Below are 21,507 nucleotides of genomic sequence, written 5' to 3'. Positions count from 1 at the left end.
AATCTACTCTATTTAAATGCTAATATTAACAGTGGTTTGTACTTCTAAGAGAAATTTCAGGTAGAAAGGAGCAGTGTGAAACTTCTGGAATGCAGTTGAATGGCATGGCTTCTTCAGTTAGCACTTTGACTGTTGATTTTATATCATAGTTTTCCAGCTGCACAATAACTTCCATCTCCTTCTGTTTGTTGCCAGCGCTGCATGCATTGATGTAGATGCACTTCATTTAGGCTATTCATCCTGCCACCTATTTTGGGAGAGGCCCTAATTCCCGTGGGACTGTTTTCTAGTGTTTCTGTGGTTTCTAATGTATCAACAAGCTTTGTGTCTTTGCTGTCCTGTGGATCTCCACCCCTTACCCCACTGAGATAGCTAAGGAGCATTCTTTACTGCTCTGTTTGTCTTGGTTGAACATGAGCAGGCAGTGTGGCCAGGAAGGCTGGTGGCATCCTGCCTGTATCAGCAACAGCATGGCCAGCAGGACTCCAGGGAAGTGATTGTCCCCCTGTACTTGGCAGTGGTGAGGCCACACCTTGAGTACTGTGTTCAGTTTTGGGTCCCTCACTATTAGAAAGATGTTGAGGTGATGGAGTGTGACCAGAGTGGGGCAACAGAGCTGGGGAAGGGACAGGAGCACAAGTCGTGTGAGGAGCAGCCGAGGGAACTGGGGTTGCTTAGCCTGGAGAAAAGGAGGCTCAGGGGAGACCTTATGGCTTTTCTACAGCTGCCTAAGAAGAGAAAGTTGTAGGAAGGTGGGGTTGGACTCTTCTTGCAGGTAACAAGCAATAGGCCAAGAATAAATGGCCTCAAGTTATACTAGGGGAGGTTTAGGTTACATATTAGGAAAAATTTCTTCATATAGGGGATTGTCAAGCATTGGAATAGACAGCCCAGGGAAGTGGTGGAGTCAGTATCCCCAGAGGTAATTAAAAGATGTGTAGATATGGCACTTGACATGATTTAGTGGTGAATATGGTGGTGTCCAGTTTAATGGTTGGACCCAATGATATTAAATGTCTTTTCTGACCTAAATGATACTATGATTTCAATGCCACTTTTTTAGACTTAAATTGTTCTGACAATTTAAGGCCTTTGTCTTCTGTGAACTTCAGAAGTTATCAATTTTAAGATGATAAACGTGTTTATTCTGTGCAACTCAATGCCATTAGAGTTCAGTAGGAAACACATACATAAAAAGTTTGATTCTAAATATGTGGATGGATGATAACATCTGCAGTTGTAATAGCTCAGATTAGTGACTGTCCGTTGTATGTATCCACTGAGGTATTCTCCTGCGTTCCCCTGAAGTATCTCATGGATTGGACATGTCAGTGATGAAAGGTTATTTTTTTTTTTTACTCCAGTTTGCTATCATAACAAAAGTAATTTCAATCAAGGATTATAATACAGATGACAAATTCAGATTTTACTAATCCAGGAATTAAAATCTACAGAGATTATTAATTTTTGCGGTCAACTGAGAGTTTCCAGCGACACAACTGCCACCAATGTGTTTTTCAAATTGTGTTCAGAGGGCATTTGCCCTTTGTAAGTTTGTCCTAATGCTTAAGTGCTTTATTTTGTCCATGTTTTCTAAACTTTTTTGGAGCTAGCTTCACCATAACTTCCTTCTCTGCTCCTTCCACCATCAGCTAATGGAGAATAATCTGTTGGGGGTGGCAGGCATTTGTCACAGGGGCAGGGGTGCAGAAGCAAGTATTCAGGGCTCTGAACAGAGTAGCTGCAGTACAGGTTTGGAACATACTTGGGCATTACAGTGCTCTAGCCAAGCATGCTGTGTGTCAGTAGTGTTGTGATGGGGGTTTTATTTGCTTTAAGTTTGAGATGAGACTACCTAATGATGTTTGCTGTTGTGCAGAAATGATGGGTTTAGGTCTCTAAAAAATGTAGTGCATGCTGTGTTCCTTCTTTACTTAAAAGGCATTCACTGGGCACTCTGTGCCTTACAAGACTATCAGAATCCTTCAGTTAGCATCAGTGTAACTTCCAAAAGCTGTAATACCTAACTTTGTGTACCTAGTTCTGTGCAGAAGTCTGTTGAGGCATGGTCCTTGCTCATCTGTTTCAAAACTGACACATGCTAACCAAGATGTCATCTCAGTTCCACCTTTTCCCCTGTGTAAGAGGTTGCCTGATAGGACAACAGCTGCTTGGATACTTGCACCATAGCTCACTGATGGAACTTCTGGGGGGCCAGCAAATAAACCAGATGCTTGGGAGAAGTCAGTGGTATTATGGAAGAGTTTGTATTGATTGCTACATGCAGTTTGCTCTAATCTTCTGTTGTGAAAGATGACACTGGAAGAAGATAGCAATTCAGTGGATTATGCCAGATTTTACTATGTGCACAATTTTCTAATTGAGGGCTGTTATGGCTCATAGCCAGTCTTGGAAAGATGGGCATGTTTACTTTCCTCCTGTAGGGTTTTGTTGGAAGGGTATTGGCATCTTACGTTCTTTTAGGCTCTTCCGTGTGATACAACCATACTGAACATTAAACAAAAGCCCACTCATAATGCAACTGTGCCTTTCTTTCTTTTGCTTTTTGTTTTCTCCTTGAAACTATAACCTTGGTGAAAACCTTACATCTCTCTTGAGTTCGTTTTCTTTAGATCTGTGTAAGGTCTCTCCAGTTTGGTATTTACCCCTGGCACTACATCAAATTTCTCTAAAAGTTATTTTGTTTCATTTCATTCATACTAAGCTGTCATCCCTGTATGGATGACCTTCAAGTCTCCCTCTCTTCCAGACTTGCTGCCTTCTGTACCAGCTAAATCTGTGTGTGCTTTTGACTTCTCTTTGGGAAGGTCTGACCTTTGGCTAAGGCTACTATCACAAAGGCAATCCTTCCTCCCCAGAATGAAAACTCCTTGCTGTCTGTAACTTGTAGACAGCCTTGTCATGAGATCTTTGGTTTAGGCCCATAATGGAGCCTGTGTTTTAGACACAGCACACACTACTCTTCTACCAGGCTGCAGATTTTCCCCACATAGTAAGCTGTGTCTAAACTGTTAAAAAACAATTAAGTGTTTGTGTTAATAAATCATGTGACTACATCTCACACCATGCCTTTGATCTCTCTATTTGTGGTAACAATTTTTCTTAACTGTTGGCATAAAAATAATGATCCTTCTCTCTTGATATGGATTCAGAATCCGAAACCAGAGTGCTTTCCTGGGTATTTTTTTATAGTGGGTATTTTTTTATAGTCTGGTCTTTTTCATCTCATGGCTGTAAAACCAGCAGGTTATACTTGCCTTTAATTTAAAGTTAGAATTTAACTGTGAAGATGCTATCTGTCTGTAAAGATATTATCTATCTTTTGTTGTTGTTAGAGATTATAAGTGCTCTGTAGGAAGTGACATCATGGGCAGTTAAACAATTTTTTTTCATTGTCCTGTGCTGCTCCTTATGCTTGGAGAAGTTCCATATGTGCACCCTTACAAGAAGTTGCAACCTGTCAATGCAGAAGAAGCTGGCTTGAAAACAAAACCAAACCATCACCACCTTTCCAGTCACCCTGCGACTCAAACATACCATCCTTAGAACAAGAACTAATTCTAACCATTGTTTATGGTGGTGCTGTTTCCTTGTATTCTCATTTTTGTCTCTCTCCATTTGTTGCCCCTTATGTTTGGGTTGTTTGCTCTTTGAAAAGTCTTACTCTGTGTTTGCACAGTGGCTGCCATAATGTGGGTCTATAACTTTGACTCCTGGGAGTCTGATAAGAGTTGTAATCTATGGGTGTGGTATCAATGTTTTTATTTTTTTTAATGTGTTGTGTGTGTGGAAAGGGGAAGAAGACCTCATGTTCTCTTTCACCTGAAATAATTTCATCATTTTGTTTGAGAACCAACTGACCAAGTAAGGCATCTGTTTCTGATCTAGCCATTCAGCAACAATCTATATATGTTTAAGAATTCCTATTAAGCTGGAAGAATTTACCAGATATCTTTTGATTTGTAACTGGTTTTCTGTGTGCATGGTTGGGTTTTTGTTTATTATTATTATTATTTTTAGTAGCAGTAGTAGTACTTTTGCTTGTGATGGTGGTTATGTTAATTTGGAAAAAAAATGCACATTCAGAAAGTGATGTTTTGTTCTGGCTGGTGGTGCCTCATTAAAGAAACCAAGAAGTATCTAGAGAGATCAAGTAAGAAATCCTTTGTAATACATATAATAAAAATAATCCCAATTTAGAAGTGACACAAAATGGAGAGTACAGCTAAGGTTGGTTGCTTTTTACTGCAAACAAATGTTGACTTTATCTTGGTATTGTTGCCATTGTCACTGTTTGATCATCATTATATATACTTCTATCAAAAGAATTAACAAATAGAATTACTGAGATGGTCTGACTAATGTATAGTACAGTAGTTATGATCTAAACTAAGTCCAGCAGCTTTTAATAATTTCAAAGAACTGGAAAGTTTGGAAAAGACTTACAAGAATGACTTAAGAAGGAGTGGAAAACATGCTTTTTATTAACAGGCTTCAGAAACTCAGTCTATTCCTCAATTAATAGATTAGGGTGTGACTTTGTCCTGGTCTAGGAGAGACTATGCACCCAATAATGTGTTAGGTGATAGGGTGAGCTTTCCTACCCCATCCACCACCCCCCATCACTCCCCAATGTTAAAGGCTTAATTTCTAAGTGTCAATTCCTGCCTAAGCAGCACAAAATCAGACAGGGAACAGTGTGGTTGCCTTTCAACAGGTACAATAACTAGGAGTTAGAGTAACTCATTGAGGCATAACTTCTTTTTAGGCAAAAGTTTTAGAGTATTGGAAAAGGTCCCCAATGGAAAAGTTGATAAGAGGTTTGTTTTTTTAAACGCTCAAAATACACTTTCAGTTGCAGATTTGAACTCAAAAGACAAAATACTATCTTAAATACTGTGTAGTGTGTTTTTCATGGGTTTAATTTGAAAGTATGTATCCTTGTTTGTGTGACCATTTAAACTAGCCTAACTTGGGTTTGTTGTTTGTCATTTGTCTCCTCCTCTTTGTACCAACACTGGTCTTTTCTGGCTTTTTAAAATTATCTTTTGTTTTTAATGTTGAGAGGGAATTTAGCTCCATGATCATAGCAATGAAATTTGGGGGTGAAGAGCTGTGTAGTTGTAGGGTATTTGCTCTATTTTTTGTGTTTCTGCCATGTTAACTCCTGATATGACCCATAAACAACTAGGGAGAAAGGGAGGAAGAGTGTGCTGGAGAAAGTGGGAGATAGGAGTAGGAATTCAAAACCAGAGTAGTCCTGTCCTAGACTGTATGTGGTTTGCAGTTGTGGAACTGCAGCCTTAGATAACACAATATGCATTTTATTTAAAAATAAAACTACCTTTTACATTATAAAAATAGTTTGATAACATGGGGCCTTGATTGCATAATGTGACTTGCAGCCAGCCAGTGCAGCTGTGAAAACCTATCATACTTGCCTTGCTGACCGTATCTATTCTTGCCTTGGATCCCATTTCCACCAACCTTACCTCAGCATGGAACTTGAACTCTTTGTGACTTTTTGTTTTCTTCCCTTTCCTTTTTTATCTCGTTTCGTTTGTGGTGATAAGTTTTTCTTTTCATTGTTATTCAGTAGCTTTGTTGGCCATTTACTTGGTCACAGTCCACATGGGTTTCCAAACCTTCTACAGATAGCATAACATTCACCTACTCTTTTAAATTCAGTTTTCTTTGTTCTGAATCACTAGATGCAATGAATACTAATCAATTCAGGTAAATTGTGTTGAAGGAACTTGTCCACACCAGGCCCAAAATACTAGGTTGTTAACCAATACTTGATTATTTCTTAAGGCTGAAAATATGGTCAAGACTGTTAGCTGGTAGTAGTTGATAAAGGCCAGAAAAATGGTCTACCTCCAAACTTGTTAATTTAGGAGCTATGACATGACAGTTTTTCCTCTTTCTAAGCACATCCAAAAGTAAAAATAAAGTATTTTAGAAGCATTAGTAAAAAAATATTTGTGCCATAGGCACTGAGAAGTGATGTGCCACTAGGCATGGTGGTTAGAATCATAGGATCAGTTGGGTTGGAAGAGACCTCCGAGATCAGCAAGTCCAGCCCTTAATCCAACTCCACGTTGATTACTAGATCATGGCACTCAGTGCCACGTCCTGTCTCGCCTTAAAAACCTCCAGGGTTGGAGAATCCACCACCTCTCTGGGCAGGCCATTCCAATGCCTGAACACTCTCTCTGCAAAGAATTTTTTTCTGATCTCCGACTTAAACCTCCCCTGGCAGAGCTTAAGCCCAGGCCCTCTTGTCCTGCTGTTGGTTGCCTGAGAGAAGAGACCAATCCCCACCTGGCTACAACATCCTTTCAGAAAGTTGTAGAGAGTGACAAGGTCTCCCCTGAGCCTTCTCCAGGCTAAACACCCCCAGCTTCCTCAGCCTCTCCCCATAGGGCTTGTGCTCCAGTCCCTTCACCAGCCTTGCAGCTCTTCTCTGGACCCGCTCCAGACCCTCAATATCTTTCCTGAACTGAGGGGCCCAGAACTGAACACAACACTCAAGGTGTGGCCTCACCAATGCAGAGTACAGGGGAAGGATCACTGCCCTGGTCCTGCTGGCCATGCTATTTTTGATACAGGACAGGATCCCATTGGCCTTCTTGGCCTTACCACACAAAGCAATGTGTTTTATGGGCTGTGCATACATGAAAGTAAAGTGAGTGCTAGTTTAAAATGATAATAAAACCCCCAACAAAGTAAGAGGCATCACTAATGAAGAAAAACATTAAAAATCCATGTTGATTATTAGAAAAGTGTCCTCATTTCCAAAATGTTTGGCAATAGTACAAGCTGGGCACTGATAGGGTAGAAGGCAGCTTTGGCTAGTCCTGGTGGACAGCAAGTTCAGTATGAACAGTGTGCCCTGGCAGAGTGGATGTGAACAGCATGCTGGACTGAATGAAGCAAAACTCTAGCCAACAGTTTAAGACCACTGTTTGATACTTGGGAGAACCCATCTACAGTGTTTAGTACAGTTTTGGTTAGACCCTGTTCTAATAAAGATACGGATGTTCTGGAGTGAGTCCAGTGTAGGGCCACCAGCTTAGAGGGCTGGAGCACATAACAAAGAAGGAAAAGCTGAGAGGGATGGGTGTGTTCAGTCTAAAGAAAAGGCTAGAGGGACAGGTTACTGCTGTCTTCAACTAATTAGTGGGCAAATATGGAGAAGAAAAAGCCAGGCTCTTCTCAGCGATGCCTATTGATAGAATGGCACATAATGGGCTTAAGTAGCAACAAGGGAAACTGAATAGCTAAGACAATCAAATACTGGAAAATTCTTGCACTTGAGATTTCATCTCTCCTGTCTCTGGTTGGGTTTTTTTTCAGATTTCATTATGGGTACAGCCGATGATAGATAAACCAATTCTTTGTAACTTGGCAAATTGGAAGATTGTGTGCTATTTGTGTGTATTAGGTGCTCTTCAAATGCCAGCCAAAGCTAGGGACTTCATAGATTTGAATTCTCAATTAATCTTTATTGCTCCCTAGGGAGCTGGAGTAAGGCATGTTTTTGAAATGTGTGCTGTGACCCACTGACATTTGTCAGTGTCTTGTATTCTATTGCCCAGGCCAGACATGTAAATAATTTCACTATTCTCACATCTGTTACTGATCTAGCCATTCAGCATTTATGTTTTTCCTATTAAATGTTAAGTTTTTTAAAGTTCAGATAGATCAAATGACAATTTGACCTCTTTGCATGTTGCATTAATGCCACTTTCTGCTATTTATTTTTATTTTTCAAGATTTTGCTTTCTCTTTTCCTGTTTTTGTGTCTTTAGCATAGTGTTGCCCTACTCTTACTCTACTCCCTTTCCACTTAGGTTATCTTTCAAGTTTGTAGCTGTGGTCTGGTGTTGCCCGTTTTTCTGGAAGGAGATATGCATTTGGATATAAGTAATAGATGTAACTTCCTTTGTGGGTCCTTTGTTTCTTTGTCTTGTTTCACCTTTCTGTTCCATTTATAATAAAGGATATCTTTAAGGAGCATCTTGCTGCTTGAATAGCAGAGAGATAAAATTTACTGTCCAATGCATTATACATAATGGCGTTTAATGCTAGAATTGGTGCTGTGTTCTTGCTGATCAGTGTCTTTTCATGATTAAACAGCCTTGAAATATGTTGAAAATGTGTGTGTATAAGGGGGAAATATAGTCAGTATAGCTGCCCTAAAACTTAGACACTGTTAGTCAACATTATGATTTTGGTTGATCCTGAATTCCTGTGCCAAGTGCTGCTTATTCTCTGATGAGTAATCTTGAGAATGATTTATAGATGTTTGGTTTGGATACTCTTGCATAGAATCAAGTTTGAGGTTGACCCTGAATTTTTATTCTGTTCTTGCATGCAGAGGAGCATTTCTTAGCAGTCATTGAGTAGGAAGACTCAAGGAAGAGGCTGTGTTAAGTAAAGTTATTCAAATGTTCCTGGAAGCATAAGTTGAAAACCAGATGTTGGCATTCATATGTAACACTGATGGCTTTGGTGCAGTTAAGATGCTCAAAGGCTACCAAAGTTTGTAAGCTTTAGTTGTATGAATAGTTTCTCTTGTGAATAAACCCAAAATTTAGTGACTTACCTGCTTCAATGTATTTCTTTCACTATGTAGATCTTGCCCTTTTACTATTCTCAGTTGCTGTCTCTGCTGGATTATAGGTCTTTGCGTCTGCTTTTTTATTGAACTCTCTGACATCTGCGTGACAAACACATTTTGAGTGTTACATAATGACTTTTAGTAAGCTAATTTCTTCAATCCATACAACTTCCATGAAAATCTGAGCAAAGAATGAAATTTGAAGCAGCTCCAAACCTATTGGAAAATAAATTCTGGAGTAGTCTCTCAAGACTGAGGTAATAAGATACCAGGCTTTTATAGTGATGGTGCTCAGAATAGATAAATGAGTTGTGAACCTACACTTAGGCAAGAGCTTTCAGGAGCAGGGTACTGTGTTCTGAAAAACCAGCAATATAAATATATTGATGGGTTTATGTTAACTATTATTCAGACTCTTTTGTATAATAATGATAAAATGGTTGGGTCATTGTGGCATCAATATGTCTTAGGTTCACTTAAAGTCTTGCACATTTCAGGTATCCCAGGGATTGTAACCAGTGGATATACATGTGTTACAGAATTCAGTCTGACATGTTTTAATATTCAGTCTGTCACTGTTTCACTGTCAATTAGCACATGCCTGTTGGAGTGTTTTACACAGTAGTTGCTGTCAGGGTAGTGCAGTTCAGTCTGTGGCTATCAGCTTGTCACAACTATCCTGTCTGCTAAAAGAACCTCTGTGCTGAAGTTCAGGACTTCAGTGGTATCAGCCTTGTTATGCTGAGACACAACTGTAGGGTTCTTGCACAGAAATTTTTGTTTCAGGGAACTGATCTGGCTGGAAGGGACTCCAGCAGGAATCAGCTGGGTCAGCTTGTGTCTGGTTATGTGTGTGGTTGCAGGAATAGCTGTGCCACATGATAACGTAACAAAGTGAGTCTGTGGGTCTGGTAACCAGGTGGACCTCCAGAAGTAGAGTTGTAAAAGTTAACAGTAAATCAAAGGCACCATGTAGTGTAGCCAAGGCTTATCTGAGCATAAAATGCTCGGGCTGATGACTAGATACCCGTTGGGAAGGATATAAGGAGAAAAAAAAACACAAACCAAGACCCAACTACACTGCCCCCTTCTCCTCTTCAGCAACTAAAAGTGCTGAATGTTTATAGTAAGAATGTTTAACAAAAATTGTTTTATTGTGTGGTTGCCCATGGTAAGAGTTTCATATATCTGGTGACCCAGGAGGACCCTGCAGCTGGTTTTTGCTTGGGGCTTTGGGGACTTGAAACCCCTCATCAGATTCAGAAGAGAACCAGAACCTCAACAGGAGGAGACCACCACTCTTGACCAGACTGTGGCAGTCATCTGTACCAACAGCTTTCTTGCTTCCTTTTACTTTGGACTTGGGGGAATCACACAGGGCTCAGCACAGGGGCTCCAAACCCCTTTGTGTTTGTGCCCCAGGTTGCTGGGTTACACTTCTGGGTTTTGTGAGTTAAAACAAATTTCTCTTTGTGCCCTTGCATTTATTGTAATATTGTTATTAAATTATAACTCTGACTTACAATCTCTTTTGTGTTGGGTTCGTTTCTCCTGCCGGTTTACCTTTAAACCAGCACAGTTGCTGTACTAGGTTAACAGACAATTCAGTAGCCTGTTTGCAACAGTGATATCTAGGAGTAGAGGCTTTTCAGTTACAGCCTGATTATTCTGCAGGTGTGTTGTAGTTTTCAGATGGCTGAGAATTGTAGAGTTGCCTTTGGACCGCTGTATTTAAGTGGTCAGTGCATTTATTTCATGTTTGCCTAATCCCTGTCTGAACTGGTTGCATTTCTAGCCTCTGTAGCCTTCTACAGAAGTAACTCTCACAATTAAGAAGAAAAGAAAATGTTTTCATGCACAATATATTATTAAAGCTGTTTAATTATTTCACTTGGCACCTTTTTGTTCTTGTAAGATACTGGTCAAATCTATCTTCTGTGTATTTTTTTTTATTCTTGCAGATTTAACATCTTTCTTCAGTTGTTTTTCTTTCAATGAAAAGTCTTTTCCTATAGTATTAATTATTCATGGAACTCATCTGTTTTTCCATTTCTCTGAAAAGGAACTCATCTGCTTTTTCCCTTTCTCGGAGAAGGGAGTGACCTGAACATCTCATGATAAGCAAGATGTTAGTGAGCTGTGTTTTTTATATAGTGACAAATATGTTCTGTTTTGTTTGATTTTTTCTTTTATTTTGTTTTTTATAGTCTTTGGTTGTTGATGATTGAGTAGCTTTGATTTGAAAGAGTGAGAGACTTGCAACTTGGATCTTCAATTGTAGTTACTTTTTGCTCGCTTTCATTACCTTGCATTTATCACTACTGCTTTTGCCTATCACGCTGTCTAAGCATTCAGTGTTGTAATATCCTTTGTGCAATCAGTTTCTGTTTTCAGCTGCTGTAAGTGTATGATTAGGAAGCACTCACTTTGGGAGTCACTGTCTCTTTTGACCCATGTTGACCTATGTCATTTTATTGTGAAATCCCTCTGATAACGTCTCTTGATTCTGATAACAGCAAACAAGACATGATGTTTTTCTCTTTATATAATTATGAATCTCCTAAAGAACCCTTTCTCAAATATTCTTATATGCTGTAAACCAATTTAACCAGGGTTGATATGTGAACCTTTCAAAATATTTTTGCAGTAGCCCTATGAGACATTACTTTTCTTTGTAAAATATGTTAGTTCCCCCCCCCCTTTTCTTGATGTATTTTCAGCTGTAGTTTCTGTCAATTTATCTAATGATGGAGGTAGGACTCTAGTTCTCACCTTCTGTATAGGTAATTGCAGGTAAGTTTGCTGACTGTCTTTAGAAATCTTAAGTGTCTGCCATGTGGCCCCAGGGATTTGTTCTAAAATCCCCTCATGTTAGCACTTTCTGACATTTTTCCTCTGACCTGACCCCTAGAAAGGGAGTTTAAAGATGGTCTTCCCTTATCTTTTCCTTATTGAACATCAGTGCAAAGAATTTATTCCATGTTTTCTGCAGTGGTTCAGGCTTCTTGGGTACTCTTTTTCTTTAGAAAAGTTGTGCTGTTTGTAAAATTGACAAGAATTGGAATTTTAAACTAACTGTTGCTCTGACATAGCTCAGAAGCACATCTAGCAAAAGTTAAAGAATAGGGCAAATATGTATGAAACTTCCCCGTAGTACAATTCCATCATCTTTGTTGATCAGACTTGCTAATAGTAGTCTTCATAGGGTTTTGGGGGTCTTTTTAGACTGGTTGTATACTTACTATGGTGAGGTTTTTCAATGGCCTTTGTGCTCTCAAGCTTTTTGTTCTAGTTGCTTTATTTCTTTTCCTTACACTTAAGTTGTTCTCCTTTCTGAAGATGTTGAGGTAATGAGGTTTTTTATTTTATTCCCCTGGGAATTTAGATATGCTTTGCTGGAGTGCTATCTGGATAATTACATGTTGAACTATGTTGCACGGCTCAGAATTCGACCAGAAGTTCGTTTTCCTTCTGTCTTCTCACTGGTTGCAGTTGGCTGTGTTGTAAAAATTTGTCCCCATTGTCCAGTGGTGGGTTGGTTTGTGGTTTTTAGAGGTTGGTTTCTTTTTCCCCTTTTTTGAGTCTGTCCTCTTCCCCTTGCCTACACAACAGCAGCTGGAATCATCAATTACTACTTTGAGGTCCTGTTATCTCGCATGCCACCATTGAGTGGAAGTGGTTGATAGTATACCATTAATATGCTCTTCTAGTTTGGATGTGGAATTTAAATGTAGCACAGTACCTGTTGAGGTGAATAATTTAGTTATAATACGGTACTTGCCTAGCAGAAAGTAGTATTCTTTTGCTGGGGTACATCAATCCCTCTGTTCTTGTTCCTATGTTTGTATCTTGTATAAGAATGTCTCCTAAATTTTATTCATCTGTTTACATTTGAAGATGTATCAGTTATGCATTATCTCCAAAGTAGTCTTGCGAGATTTCCTTTATTTTTAGGCTTACAGCCTTTATATCATTCAACAATGGAGTTAAGACTGATCTGAGTGCTACCTAGCTGGCTGTCTTAAAAACTCTAGTGGTTGCCATCCTTCTAAAGAAGGGGCTTGCATTTTGCCTTTTATTGATTTGAGCAATCAAACCTTGAATATAGCAGTGGGATTGTAAATTATTTCAGTGTGAAGACCTGTACAGGTGAGTGATGTAGTCTAATTTAAGAGGGACACACATGGCTGGGTTCAGGAAGGGCTGTTGTATATTGGCAGTACCTCTCTTTCTGTCCAGCTGCAATTTTCCTGCCTGTGCATCACCACAAAGCCTTGAGCTTATTCTGGAGTAATACTGAACATGCATCTTCTGCAGAGCAGTTCTCATTAGTTTAGGATTTTTTTTTGTTTGTTTGTTTGGGTTTGTTTGTTTGGGTTTGTTTGTTTGTTTTCAAAATCTCTGCAGTTCATCCAGCAATCAGTTTAATCAATCTTACAGGTTTCTAACAGTTGTATTTCTGTCATTAACCATCTTTTGCTGTTGCCAGTTGTGAGGTGTTTTTTCCTAGTTTCCCCTTTGAAACCTCCTTTTTCACTCTAAATCACACCTGTTTTGGTTGTTCTTATTTAGAAATACTGACCGTGACATTTTGTGGGTTTTGTGTTTCTCCTTGCTACTGGTGCCTTTAGACAACAAGCTACCTCACTTTGCACATTTCTGGAAAAATAATTCTGATTTTATGGGTAATTTTTTTGCAGAGGAAGGAGCTATTTGCAAGGAAATATATCCAGATTTTGCTTATGACAATGCAGTAACCGTTAAGCACATAACCTTTTCTTAGTTTTGTAGTACCTAACAAGGTCATCAAAACCTTTCTAAGGGCTTTGTGGGAAAAGTAAATAGATTTAGGCAAAACTATACATATTTTGGGGCTTAACTTTGCAACATATTATGTGCATGAACTGTAGTACAACCCAAGTCTGTCTTTCTGCTAAGGATTTGTAAAAATAGGAATAGCAAATGTTTGAGTCAGACTTGAGGTACAGTCTTGGCAAAGTCTCATTTTTTATTTGCTTCCATCTGTTCAGGTGTATTTAAAACTTTATTAAAAAGCTTTATGTGCCTGTGATGCTTTTGTTCTTGTAGAGAAAGAAAATACATGGCATAAACCTGTGAAACTTCATTAATGGCATTAATTCTTTCAGCAAAAGCTGAGAAGCAGGAAAACCTAACTTTACATTACAGCCCTAGAGGGGAAGAGTAAGATACGTAAAGGAGAATATTGGATTAAATTAATCTTCAGTGCAACTGACTGATTTCCAGGGAGATACAAGCCAACTGCATTGATAATGCAATTTTTTTTTCATAAGAAAACCTCTTTTATTCCAATTCAATGGTACCTTTATTGTGGTTCAAATGCTATTACGTAATGGCCTTTGGCTGTAAGGCTAACATAGGAAGGAATTAAAAGGTGGTCGCCTCTCTTCTAGGATTAATCTGGTTCACAGCTTTGCTGTTAGGGCCTTGTCCTGCCCTCCCTGCTCCCACTCAGTTAATGGACCAGAGGGCTTGAGTAATGTTATAAATGTGTAGAAGAGTATCTGAGCTTTATTCCTCTGGGCATTTTTACTGTCTGGAGATTTTAAGGGCTGTCCTCAAAGAGTAGGTAACTACACAAGTTGATACTCTTTCTTTTAACAAAACTACCAAATCTGGGAAACATAATGACTGTTATAAAACCTGAAGAATAAATAGAGGCTTGAACTTTGAACATTTTCAGTCCCTTGTGAATGATCACACGTGTTACTATAAGCCGTGGATGCCTGAATCTGTGCTATCACTGCAGTGCGTATATACACCCTGTAAATTATTAGCAATGCAAGGTTTGTATTGCATTGTAGGCCTGATTTGTAATGTATGTTCTGTCATTTTCCTTTTGTATCTTAATTTTAGCATAATATGTTCTGCTGCAAGCAGCAAGGAGGTTGACCCAATATAAAAAGGAAAGAAATGTAGCTGCTAAGATTTTTTTTTCTCGATTGCTCGGTTTACTTCAACCATCTATTTCCTTAATATTTTATTGCGGATATACTTCTTAATTCAAGTGTTTGATTACTTCATTGAAGTTATGTCTGTCTGTCCCTAACCAAACATGGTATTTTTTCTCTCTACTATGGAGCATCAAACGAAGGATTCTGGAAGTATGATGTGAAAGAGCAGAAAGTCTCAAACAGTCCTGCTGCTGCTTTATTCACAGCAATGACTTGAACAGAGTCACATTCTCTAACTTTGTAGGATGATAGTGCTGAAAGTCAGGTTTGCACTTAAACTGCAAATTTAGAAGGAAGTCACTTTAGGGAACAGAGTTGGTGGATGAGGCTTGAGGTGAAGAAACCATTTTGCATATCTAATACTTGTTTTAACCCTCTTTCAGAACGCTACTGTTTTGAAGGGCAGCAAGTTGGTATACAGCAGTTTGCCTGCAGGAAAGAAAATAAAAGTGCTTGGAGCAACTTATAAGGTAAACAGATTGCAGTGGATTTCTGGATGGGTAAGTATTGATGAGCAGGATATTTTTACTTCTTGTATTTATTTTCCTGTATAAAGATTTTATTAAAAAGCACAGAAAACTACTTCTAGCCTTTCCCAGAAGCTCAATGATGTCACAGAGTGTATACTCCAAGACATACCCAAATTATAACATAATTGTGTCTATATTTTTCCTGTTGTATGAATCAAGTTCAATTTAGCTTACTGTTAATATTTAGGAGAGTGATCTCATGTCCCTTAGTTTTGATTATATCCAGATTGACTTTAATAATGTTTTAAATTCATTAGAGAACTGACTATTATGAAGAAGAGATTACCCAAAACAAACAGTACTAAAAGCAAACAAAACCCTCCAGGCAAAGTAGTTGATGAGAAGGAGCCTGACTAAGCATCAGTTGTTGTTAAAAGAGCGAAAGTTACTGAAAGTTGTGCAGTTGAACATGACATAGTAAGTCATGGACTTGAAATGAACTGTTAGTGGTAGTGGCTACAACTGAGAGGTTGATGTCCACTTTGTGCTGCTCAATAATGTATCTATTCCTGTCCTGTGCAATGGTTTCATATATCTCTTCTTTGTTCCATTTGTCTTGGGGCTACTTAAGGAGCTTTGGTTGTGTGTGGTTGGTGGAGAATCAGTTGAATTTCAAAGTTGTTAATATAGAGAAAGATGGTGCCTTTTTTTTTGCTAGGCATTTGGATATACGCTTCAGCCTTTATCATCTAAGTGTATTTATATTGAAACTGTGACATTTCTAATAAGAATGAAATTTAATAGGAATTTGGAGTTTCTGCATGTCTGACTTTTGATCTTGCTTTGCAGTATGGCAAAGGCATTGTTAAAGGCTCTTTTTGTCCTTTTGTGGGATGGGAAAGAGACTGAGAAATCAGGATAATGTAATAAATGTCATCAAAAGTTCTATTTCCTGTATATGTATGTATTGCTAAACATAACCGCATGTAGCTATTGTGTGTGAAATGTTAATTGTGGCAGTATTTTTTCCCTAGTATAGGATTAGAAAATAAATTAATGTTAAGACATTCAAAGAAGAACATAGAAAAACTTTGGTTTTCTTTTTAGATTATCTCAGGAAAAAATAAAGTAAAAGCTGAAACAATTATGTAATTATTATAAATAACTGTTATTGGAAAGTTGTATCTTACTCTGAAATTGTGGTTTCTTGCTTTGTTTTTTTTCAAACAGCACATCTGGAATGGACACAAGTCCTCTGGGAGGATTAGACCTGTCTGAATATACTCCTGGTCTGCTAGGGAATATCACCATGGCAGCAGGTCTTGCAAATGTAGGAAATACATTTGGAGGGCCACCGAGTTCTTTGGTTTCTAGACCTAATAAATTCCAAAACTTGCCTATAGAAGATGATGATGATGTAGTTTTTATTGAACCTATACAACCTCCACAAAATTCTACATCCCTGGTAGCAGATCAAAGGAACACTGCGTTTACATCATCCAAAAATGAAGAACTTCAAGGGAATGACTGCAAAATGCTTTCTCCTCCAAAAGACTTAAATTCTCAAAAGGGGAGTGTAAGTGAAACTATTATTATTGATGATGAAGAAGACATTGAGACAAATCAAGGACAGGAGAAGAATGCTTCCAGTTTTAATGAACGAAGGCTTCCAGAGTGTAAGAATAGAACCAACGAAATGGAATTCTCAGCTTCCAGTTTTTCAAGAAGTAAGGTAAATTCAGGAGTAGGTAATAGTGGTATAACCACAGAACCAGACTCTGAAATTCAGATAGCTAATGTTACTACATTAGAAACAGGTGCTATGAGCTCTGTCAGTGACGGTCATTTAGCAAATACTGGAGGGCGTGACATGAACTTAATGATTACACATGTAACGTCACTGCAGAACGCCAGCTTGGGAGATGTATCTAACGGACTGCAGTCACGTAATTTTGGTGTTAATTTGCAAACATACACCCCATCTTTGACTTCACAGACCAAGACTGGTGTAGGACCTTTCAATCCTGGTAGAATGAACGTGGCTGGAGATGTATTTCAAAATGGAGAATCTGTGACTCATCATAATCCTGGTAAGTTCTAATTTTGAGTGTTTCCTTAAAAGCTGAAAATAAATTGTGAAATATTTGATTATAGAATGTTCGATTAAAGTATTTTTAGCATTGGCACTGCTTAGTCTTTTAGCTTAGTATGTATGAAAGATCTTGGTTCCCTTCATCTCCATCACTACCTTATCTGTGACTGTAAACTAAAATATTCTCAATCACATAATACATTAGAAAAATTGTCTTCACTAAAGGGTTATCAAGTATTGGAAGAGCCTGCCCAGGGAAACATATTAAGTCTCCATCCTTGGAGGTATTTAAAAGAGGTGTAGATGGGATGGATCCCTGGGACATAGTTTAGTGGTGGACTTGGCAGTGCTGGGTTAAGGTTGGACTTGATGATCCTCAATGTCTTTTCCAACCTAAATAATTTTATGAATATATATGTCTGGTTTGGAAGATTTCTTCAGGATCAGTGTGAGTCTGTTGCTCTTGGCTAAGTACCTCCACTGTGTATGAAGCAGCAGGTGCATAACAGCGAGACTTCTGTCCAACACATTAATTGAGAACCTGATGTCCCCAGTAAGCATTGCAGTACATTTGATAGAATGGCTTTGGTTGGAAGGGACCTATCACCTAATCCAGCCACCCTGCCATGAGCAGGAACATCTTCCACTGGATGAGGTTACTCAAAGCCCCAGCCAACCTGACTTTGAACACTTTCAGGGATGGGGCATCCATAGCTCCTCTGGGTAACCCATTCCAGTGTCTTGCCACCTTTGTTTTTAAAATTTATTTGTTGTGTCCAATGTAAACCTACCTTCTTTCAGTTTGAAGGCATTGCGTCTTGCCTTGTTACTTCAGAGCTTATTATAAAAAGTCTTTCTCCATATTTTTTTTAAACTCCCTTTATATATTGAAAAGCTGCAATAAGGTCTCCCCAGTCTTCTCCAGACTGAACAACTGCCAACTCTCTGCCTTTCTTCACAGGAGCAGTGTTCCAGCCTTCTGTCACTATTTGTGTTCCTCCTGTGTACCTGCTTTGATAGGCTCATTTCTGTCTTGTACAAGGGACCCCAGAGCTGGATGCAATACTCCAGGTGGGGTGTCAAGAGAGCAGAGAAGAGGGACATAATCACCCTGCGAGTATGGTGCTCGCTCATGTCCAGTTTTTCATCTACCAGTGTTCCCAGGCCCTTTTCTGCAGGGCTGCCTTCAATACACTCAGCCCCCAGTTTGTACTGATATTGAGGATTACCCTGATGGAAAGGAAAGACCTTGCACTTGGCCTTGTTGAGCTTTATGGTGTTCATGTGGACTCATTCCTCAAGGCTGTCAAGGTCCCTCTGTGTGGCATCCTATCCCTCTGGTTTATCAACTGCACCTTAGCAGTACATCTGCTGAGGTGTGCTTAATTTCACTGTTGGGGTCGTTGATGAAACTACTAAATAGCATCCATCCCAGTGTGGACCCTTGAGGGACACAGCTCATTACTGGTTTCCACTTGGATGTTGAGCCATTAACTAGTTTTTTGGATGTAATCATCCAGCCAATTCCCTGTCCATCAAATCTGTGTCTTCAATTTAGCTGCAAGAATGTTGTAGGGGACCACAGCAAAGGTCTTGAAGAAGTCCAGGCACATGAATTTCACATGCTTTGGACTGAACTTAGGTTTTGTTTCTCTAAGTAGAAACTAGTTTTTGGGCTCCAAAGATGCTCCAGAAACAGAGCCAATATGTAGGAGATTGAGGATGCAGCTCAGAATTGCCCTGATCTGAACCATGTTATTACTGTATATGTAGCTTGATATGTTTCAAGACCTCCTGTAAAACTTCAGTACTGTGTTTCTCCTCACCTCTGCACCAAGTTGCACTGACACATTTTTTTCAGCTCTTTAAAAGATGTCTCTTTTGCAAGATGGCTTTGCAAATAAATGGTACAGATCAGAGTAAGAAATAAGTTTATAACCATTTAGAGCAGGAATGAATGAGAGAGAATGGGAACAACCTGAAAAGCCATTGTAGTTAGAAGCAGAACATGAAGCTGTATGTATGGCCAGACTTTGCAAACGCAGATATGGGCAGGGCTCTCCCCACGTGGGTGTGCCCTTCCAGCCTGCGCAGTGCATTTTTTAGGTCAGGCACAGCGTGTGCAGAACTGGCCCCACCGTTTCAGTCCTGAGGTCCATCTGCCACGGTCGAGCAAGCTTGGACAGTGACAGGGAAGTCCTCGGGACTGTCACAGCACCCGGTACTAACCGGGGCTGACCCTGCTGAGCATCCGAGATGTGATGGGATGGGATGGCAGGGGGGCATTGAACTGACAGGGGACGGTCCCACTGAGACTGGAACTCAGGTCCTTGGGATTCAGAGTCCAGAGTGCTCTCCTTTACACCACGGGACCACACATGAAGCTGTATAGTCTCATAAACTTGGCCATTAGAGTATTGCAGGTAGAAACCTGAAGGATGAAGACGTAAGGCAGTGGGGCATGGAAACTCATCAGGAATCAAAGAAGAAAGTGCGATACACCTTTTCAGTTCAAGGACATGAAAACCAGATTTTTACAGCTCCTTTGTAGAAAATATAAAGCAGAGGAGGTAACACGGTTGAGAATGAGATGTGCAAAAAAAGGCATCATATAAAAATGGAAATCAATGAAGATGGGATGTGGAAAATGTAAAGGCAAAAAAAAGCAGATATCTTTAGATTTTCTTTTGGTATGTTCACGGAAGGAGAAATGCAACAAAATGTCAAGGGAAGCTATCTGAAGCCTTAAGAAACCAATGAATAATTGAAATAGTGAGGTTCTAGGAAGTCATGTTCCAAGAAGAGTTTCAAACCCAAATGAGTCTAGCAAATTCCAAGTTTTCATGAGTGGCAGTTGAGTGCTACTGGAATTACAAGCAGATGTAACTCTACTGCACATGCTGTGCATTCCTGGTAAGAGAGACAATGTGCTTTCATTTGAAAGCTGTGAGAAAAGAGAAGAATCTCGAAATACTTTGAAGTGTTAAAGGTGCTACCAGGGTATTATTATACCTCAGGTAGTAGACATACAGAAAAATTTGAAGAAGGCACTCAAGTGAATTTTAACATTAAACATAGTGGTAGCTCATCTTATTTTGTCAGTAAGGACAAAGCTTCAAAAGTAAACCTCTTTAATGATTTTAAGAGAAGAGTGTTTTCTTCTGTGACTTTTTCCCCTCACCTCTTTATTCCAGCTCTCCTGTTTACCTTCAGCCATTACAATGGATAGATTCCTAGATTGTCATACATGCCAGAGAATTAGGACATCCTTGACAGCTACAAGTCACACCAGAAAATTATCTTTTAACTGCTAAGGAATATGTGTCATTCATTGCACTAGCTCAAGGGTTCTTGGAATTTTGTCCCAAAAATGAATTTTAAAGTTATGCAGCAGTGTATGTTAATAAAACCCTTTGGGTAAAGAAAGGACTTCAAAGAATAGTATGAGGAAAGGATGCCTTTCAGTTATGGACCAAGGTGTGCCTTAAGAACGAGGTATAGACTGTTGCTGATGTCTGTAGGTTAAAGTTTTTGTTATCTGAAGTCATAGAATTTAAAATAATCTTTTTTATATTTGTGTAGTAATACTGGTTGTAATAACACTCCAGGTATACACTGAATTACTGCACAAAGACATTCAAGGCTGTAAGTCCCAAGTGCCATGCCAGTATTTGGTACAACTGCCACTGTTGAAAATCTGTGTAAATGTTTTTTATAATGCAAAGTTGTTTGTTGTTCACTTTTAATTCATGTTTAAGTAATTTATTATTATTTGTAGTTTTCAGAAACTCAGCTTTCCTAAATTCAAGTGATAATTATTTTGAATGAAATCTTAAATCCTAGAGAAAAGCCTAGAAACGACGTTTTATTGGGAGATTTCTTTTCCTCCCACAACTGTGTATTCTGCTCCAAACCAAGATACAGGACATATAATTTAACACCTGATTTTTCTGGATCTATTTCTTTCAGCAAAAATGTTTTACTTACATTCTTGTTATGCAATTTGCTCCTGTAGCAGGTTATGCTACAAAAGGTTGGGCAAAGTTGGCTTTGTTCCATGATAATCTATTTTCCAAAAATACAGATGGAAGACTAATGGACTCTGCAACACAGCAACATGAATTTGTGTACTGCCAGAAATTAATGAAAAATTATTTTCTAGGTTCATTGATTTCTACTGAGGAAGACCTGGAACTCTCATGACCTTGCAAGTTTTGCACACTAACTGTTATTCCTTGCATTGAAAATGTTATTGAGAAAACCACAAACTTTTACAGGAAATCAGTGATAATAGATGCAGATCTC

General features: G+C 39.0%; 1 protein-coding gene across 6 annotated transcripts in view; it reads left to right on the top strand.

Annotated features, from left to right (window-relative positions):
• Nucleotides 1-21,507, top strand: part of ZMYM2 (zinc finger MYM-type containing 2) — an 83,407-nt gene that overhangs the window by 4,723 nt on the left and 57,177 nt on the right. For 4 of the 6 annotated variants that reach the window (XM_071554393.1, XM_071554431.1, XM_071554384.1 and 1 more), the window contains exons 2-3: nt 15,024-15,140; nt 16,341-17,200. In XM_071554393.1, coding sequence (XP_071410494.1) covers nt 16,351-17,200 — 850 coding nt within the window. In that variant the 5' untranslated portion in view covers nt 15,024-15,140; nt 16,341-16,350. The remainder of the gene's footprint in view (nt 1-15,023; nt 15,141-16,340; nt 17,201-21,507) is intronic. The other 2 variants (XM_071554421.1, XM_071554412.1) reach the window with 2 other exon arrangements.

The sequence above is a fragment of the Pithys albifrons genome, chromosome 1 (assembly GCF_047495875.1).
Source record: "Pithys albifrons albifrons isolate INPA30051 chromosome 1, PitAlb_v1, whole genome shotgun sequence".
In the NCBI taxonomy this organism is placed as follows: Eukaryota; Metazoa; Chordata; class Aves; order Passeriformes; family Thamnophilidae; genus Pithys; species Pithys albifrons.
The sequence above is the reverse complement of the archived record's forward strand: the minus strand, read 5'-3'. Positions and strand labels throughout refer to the sequence as shown.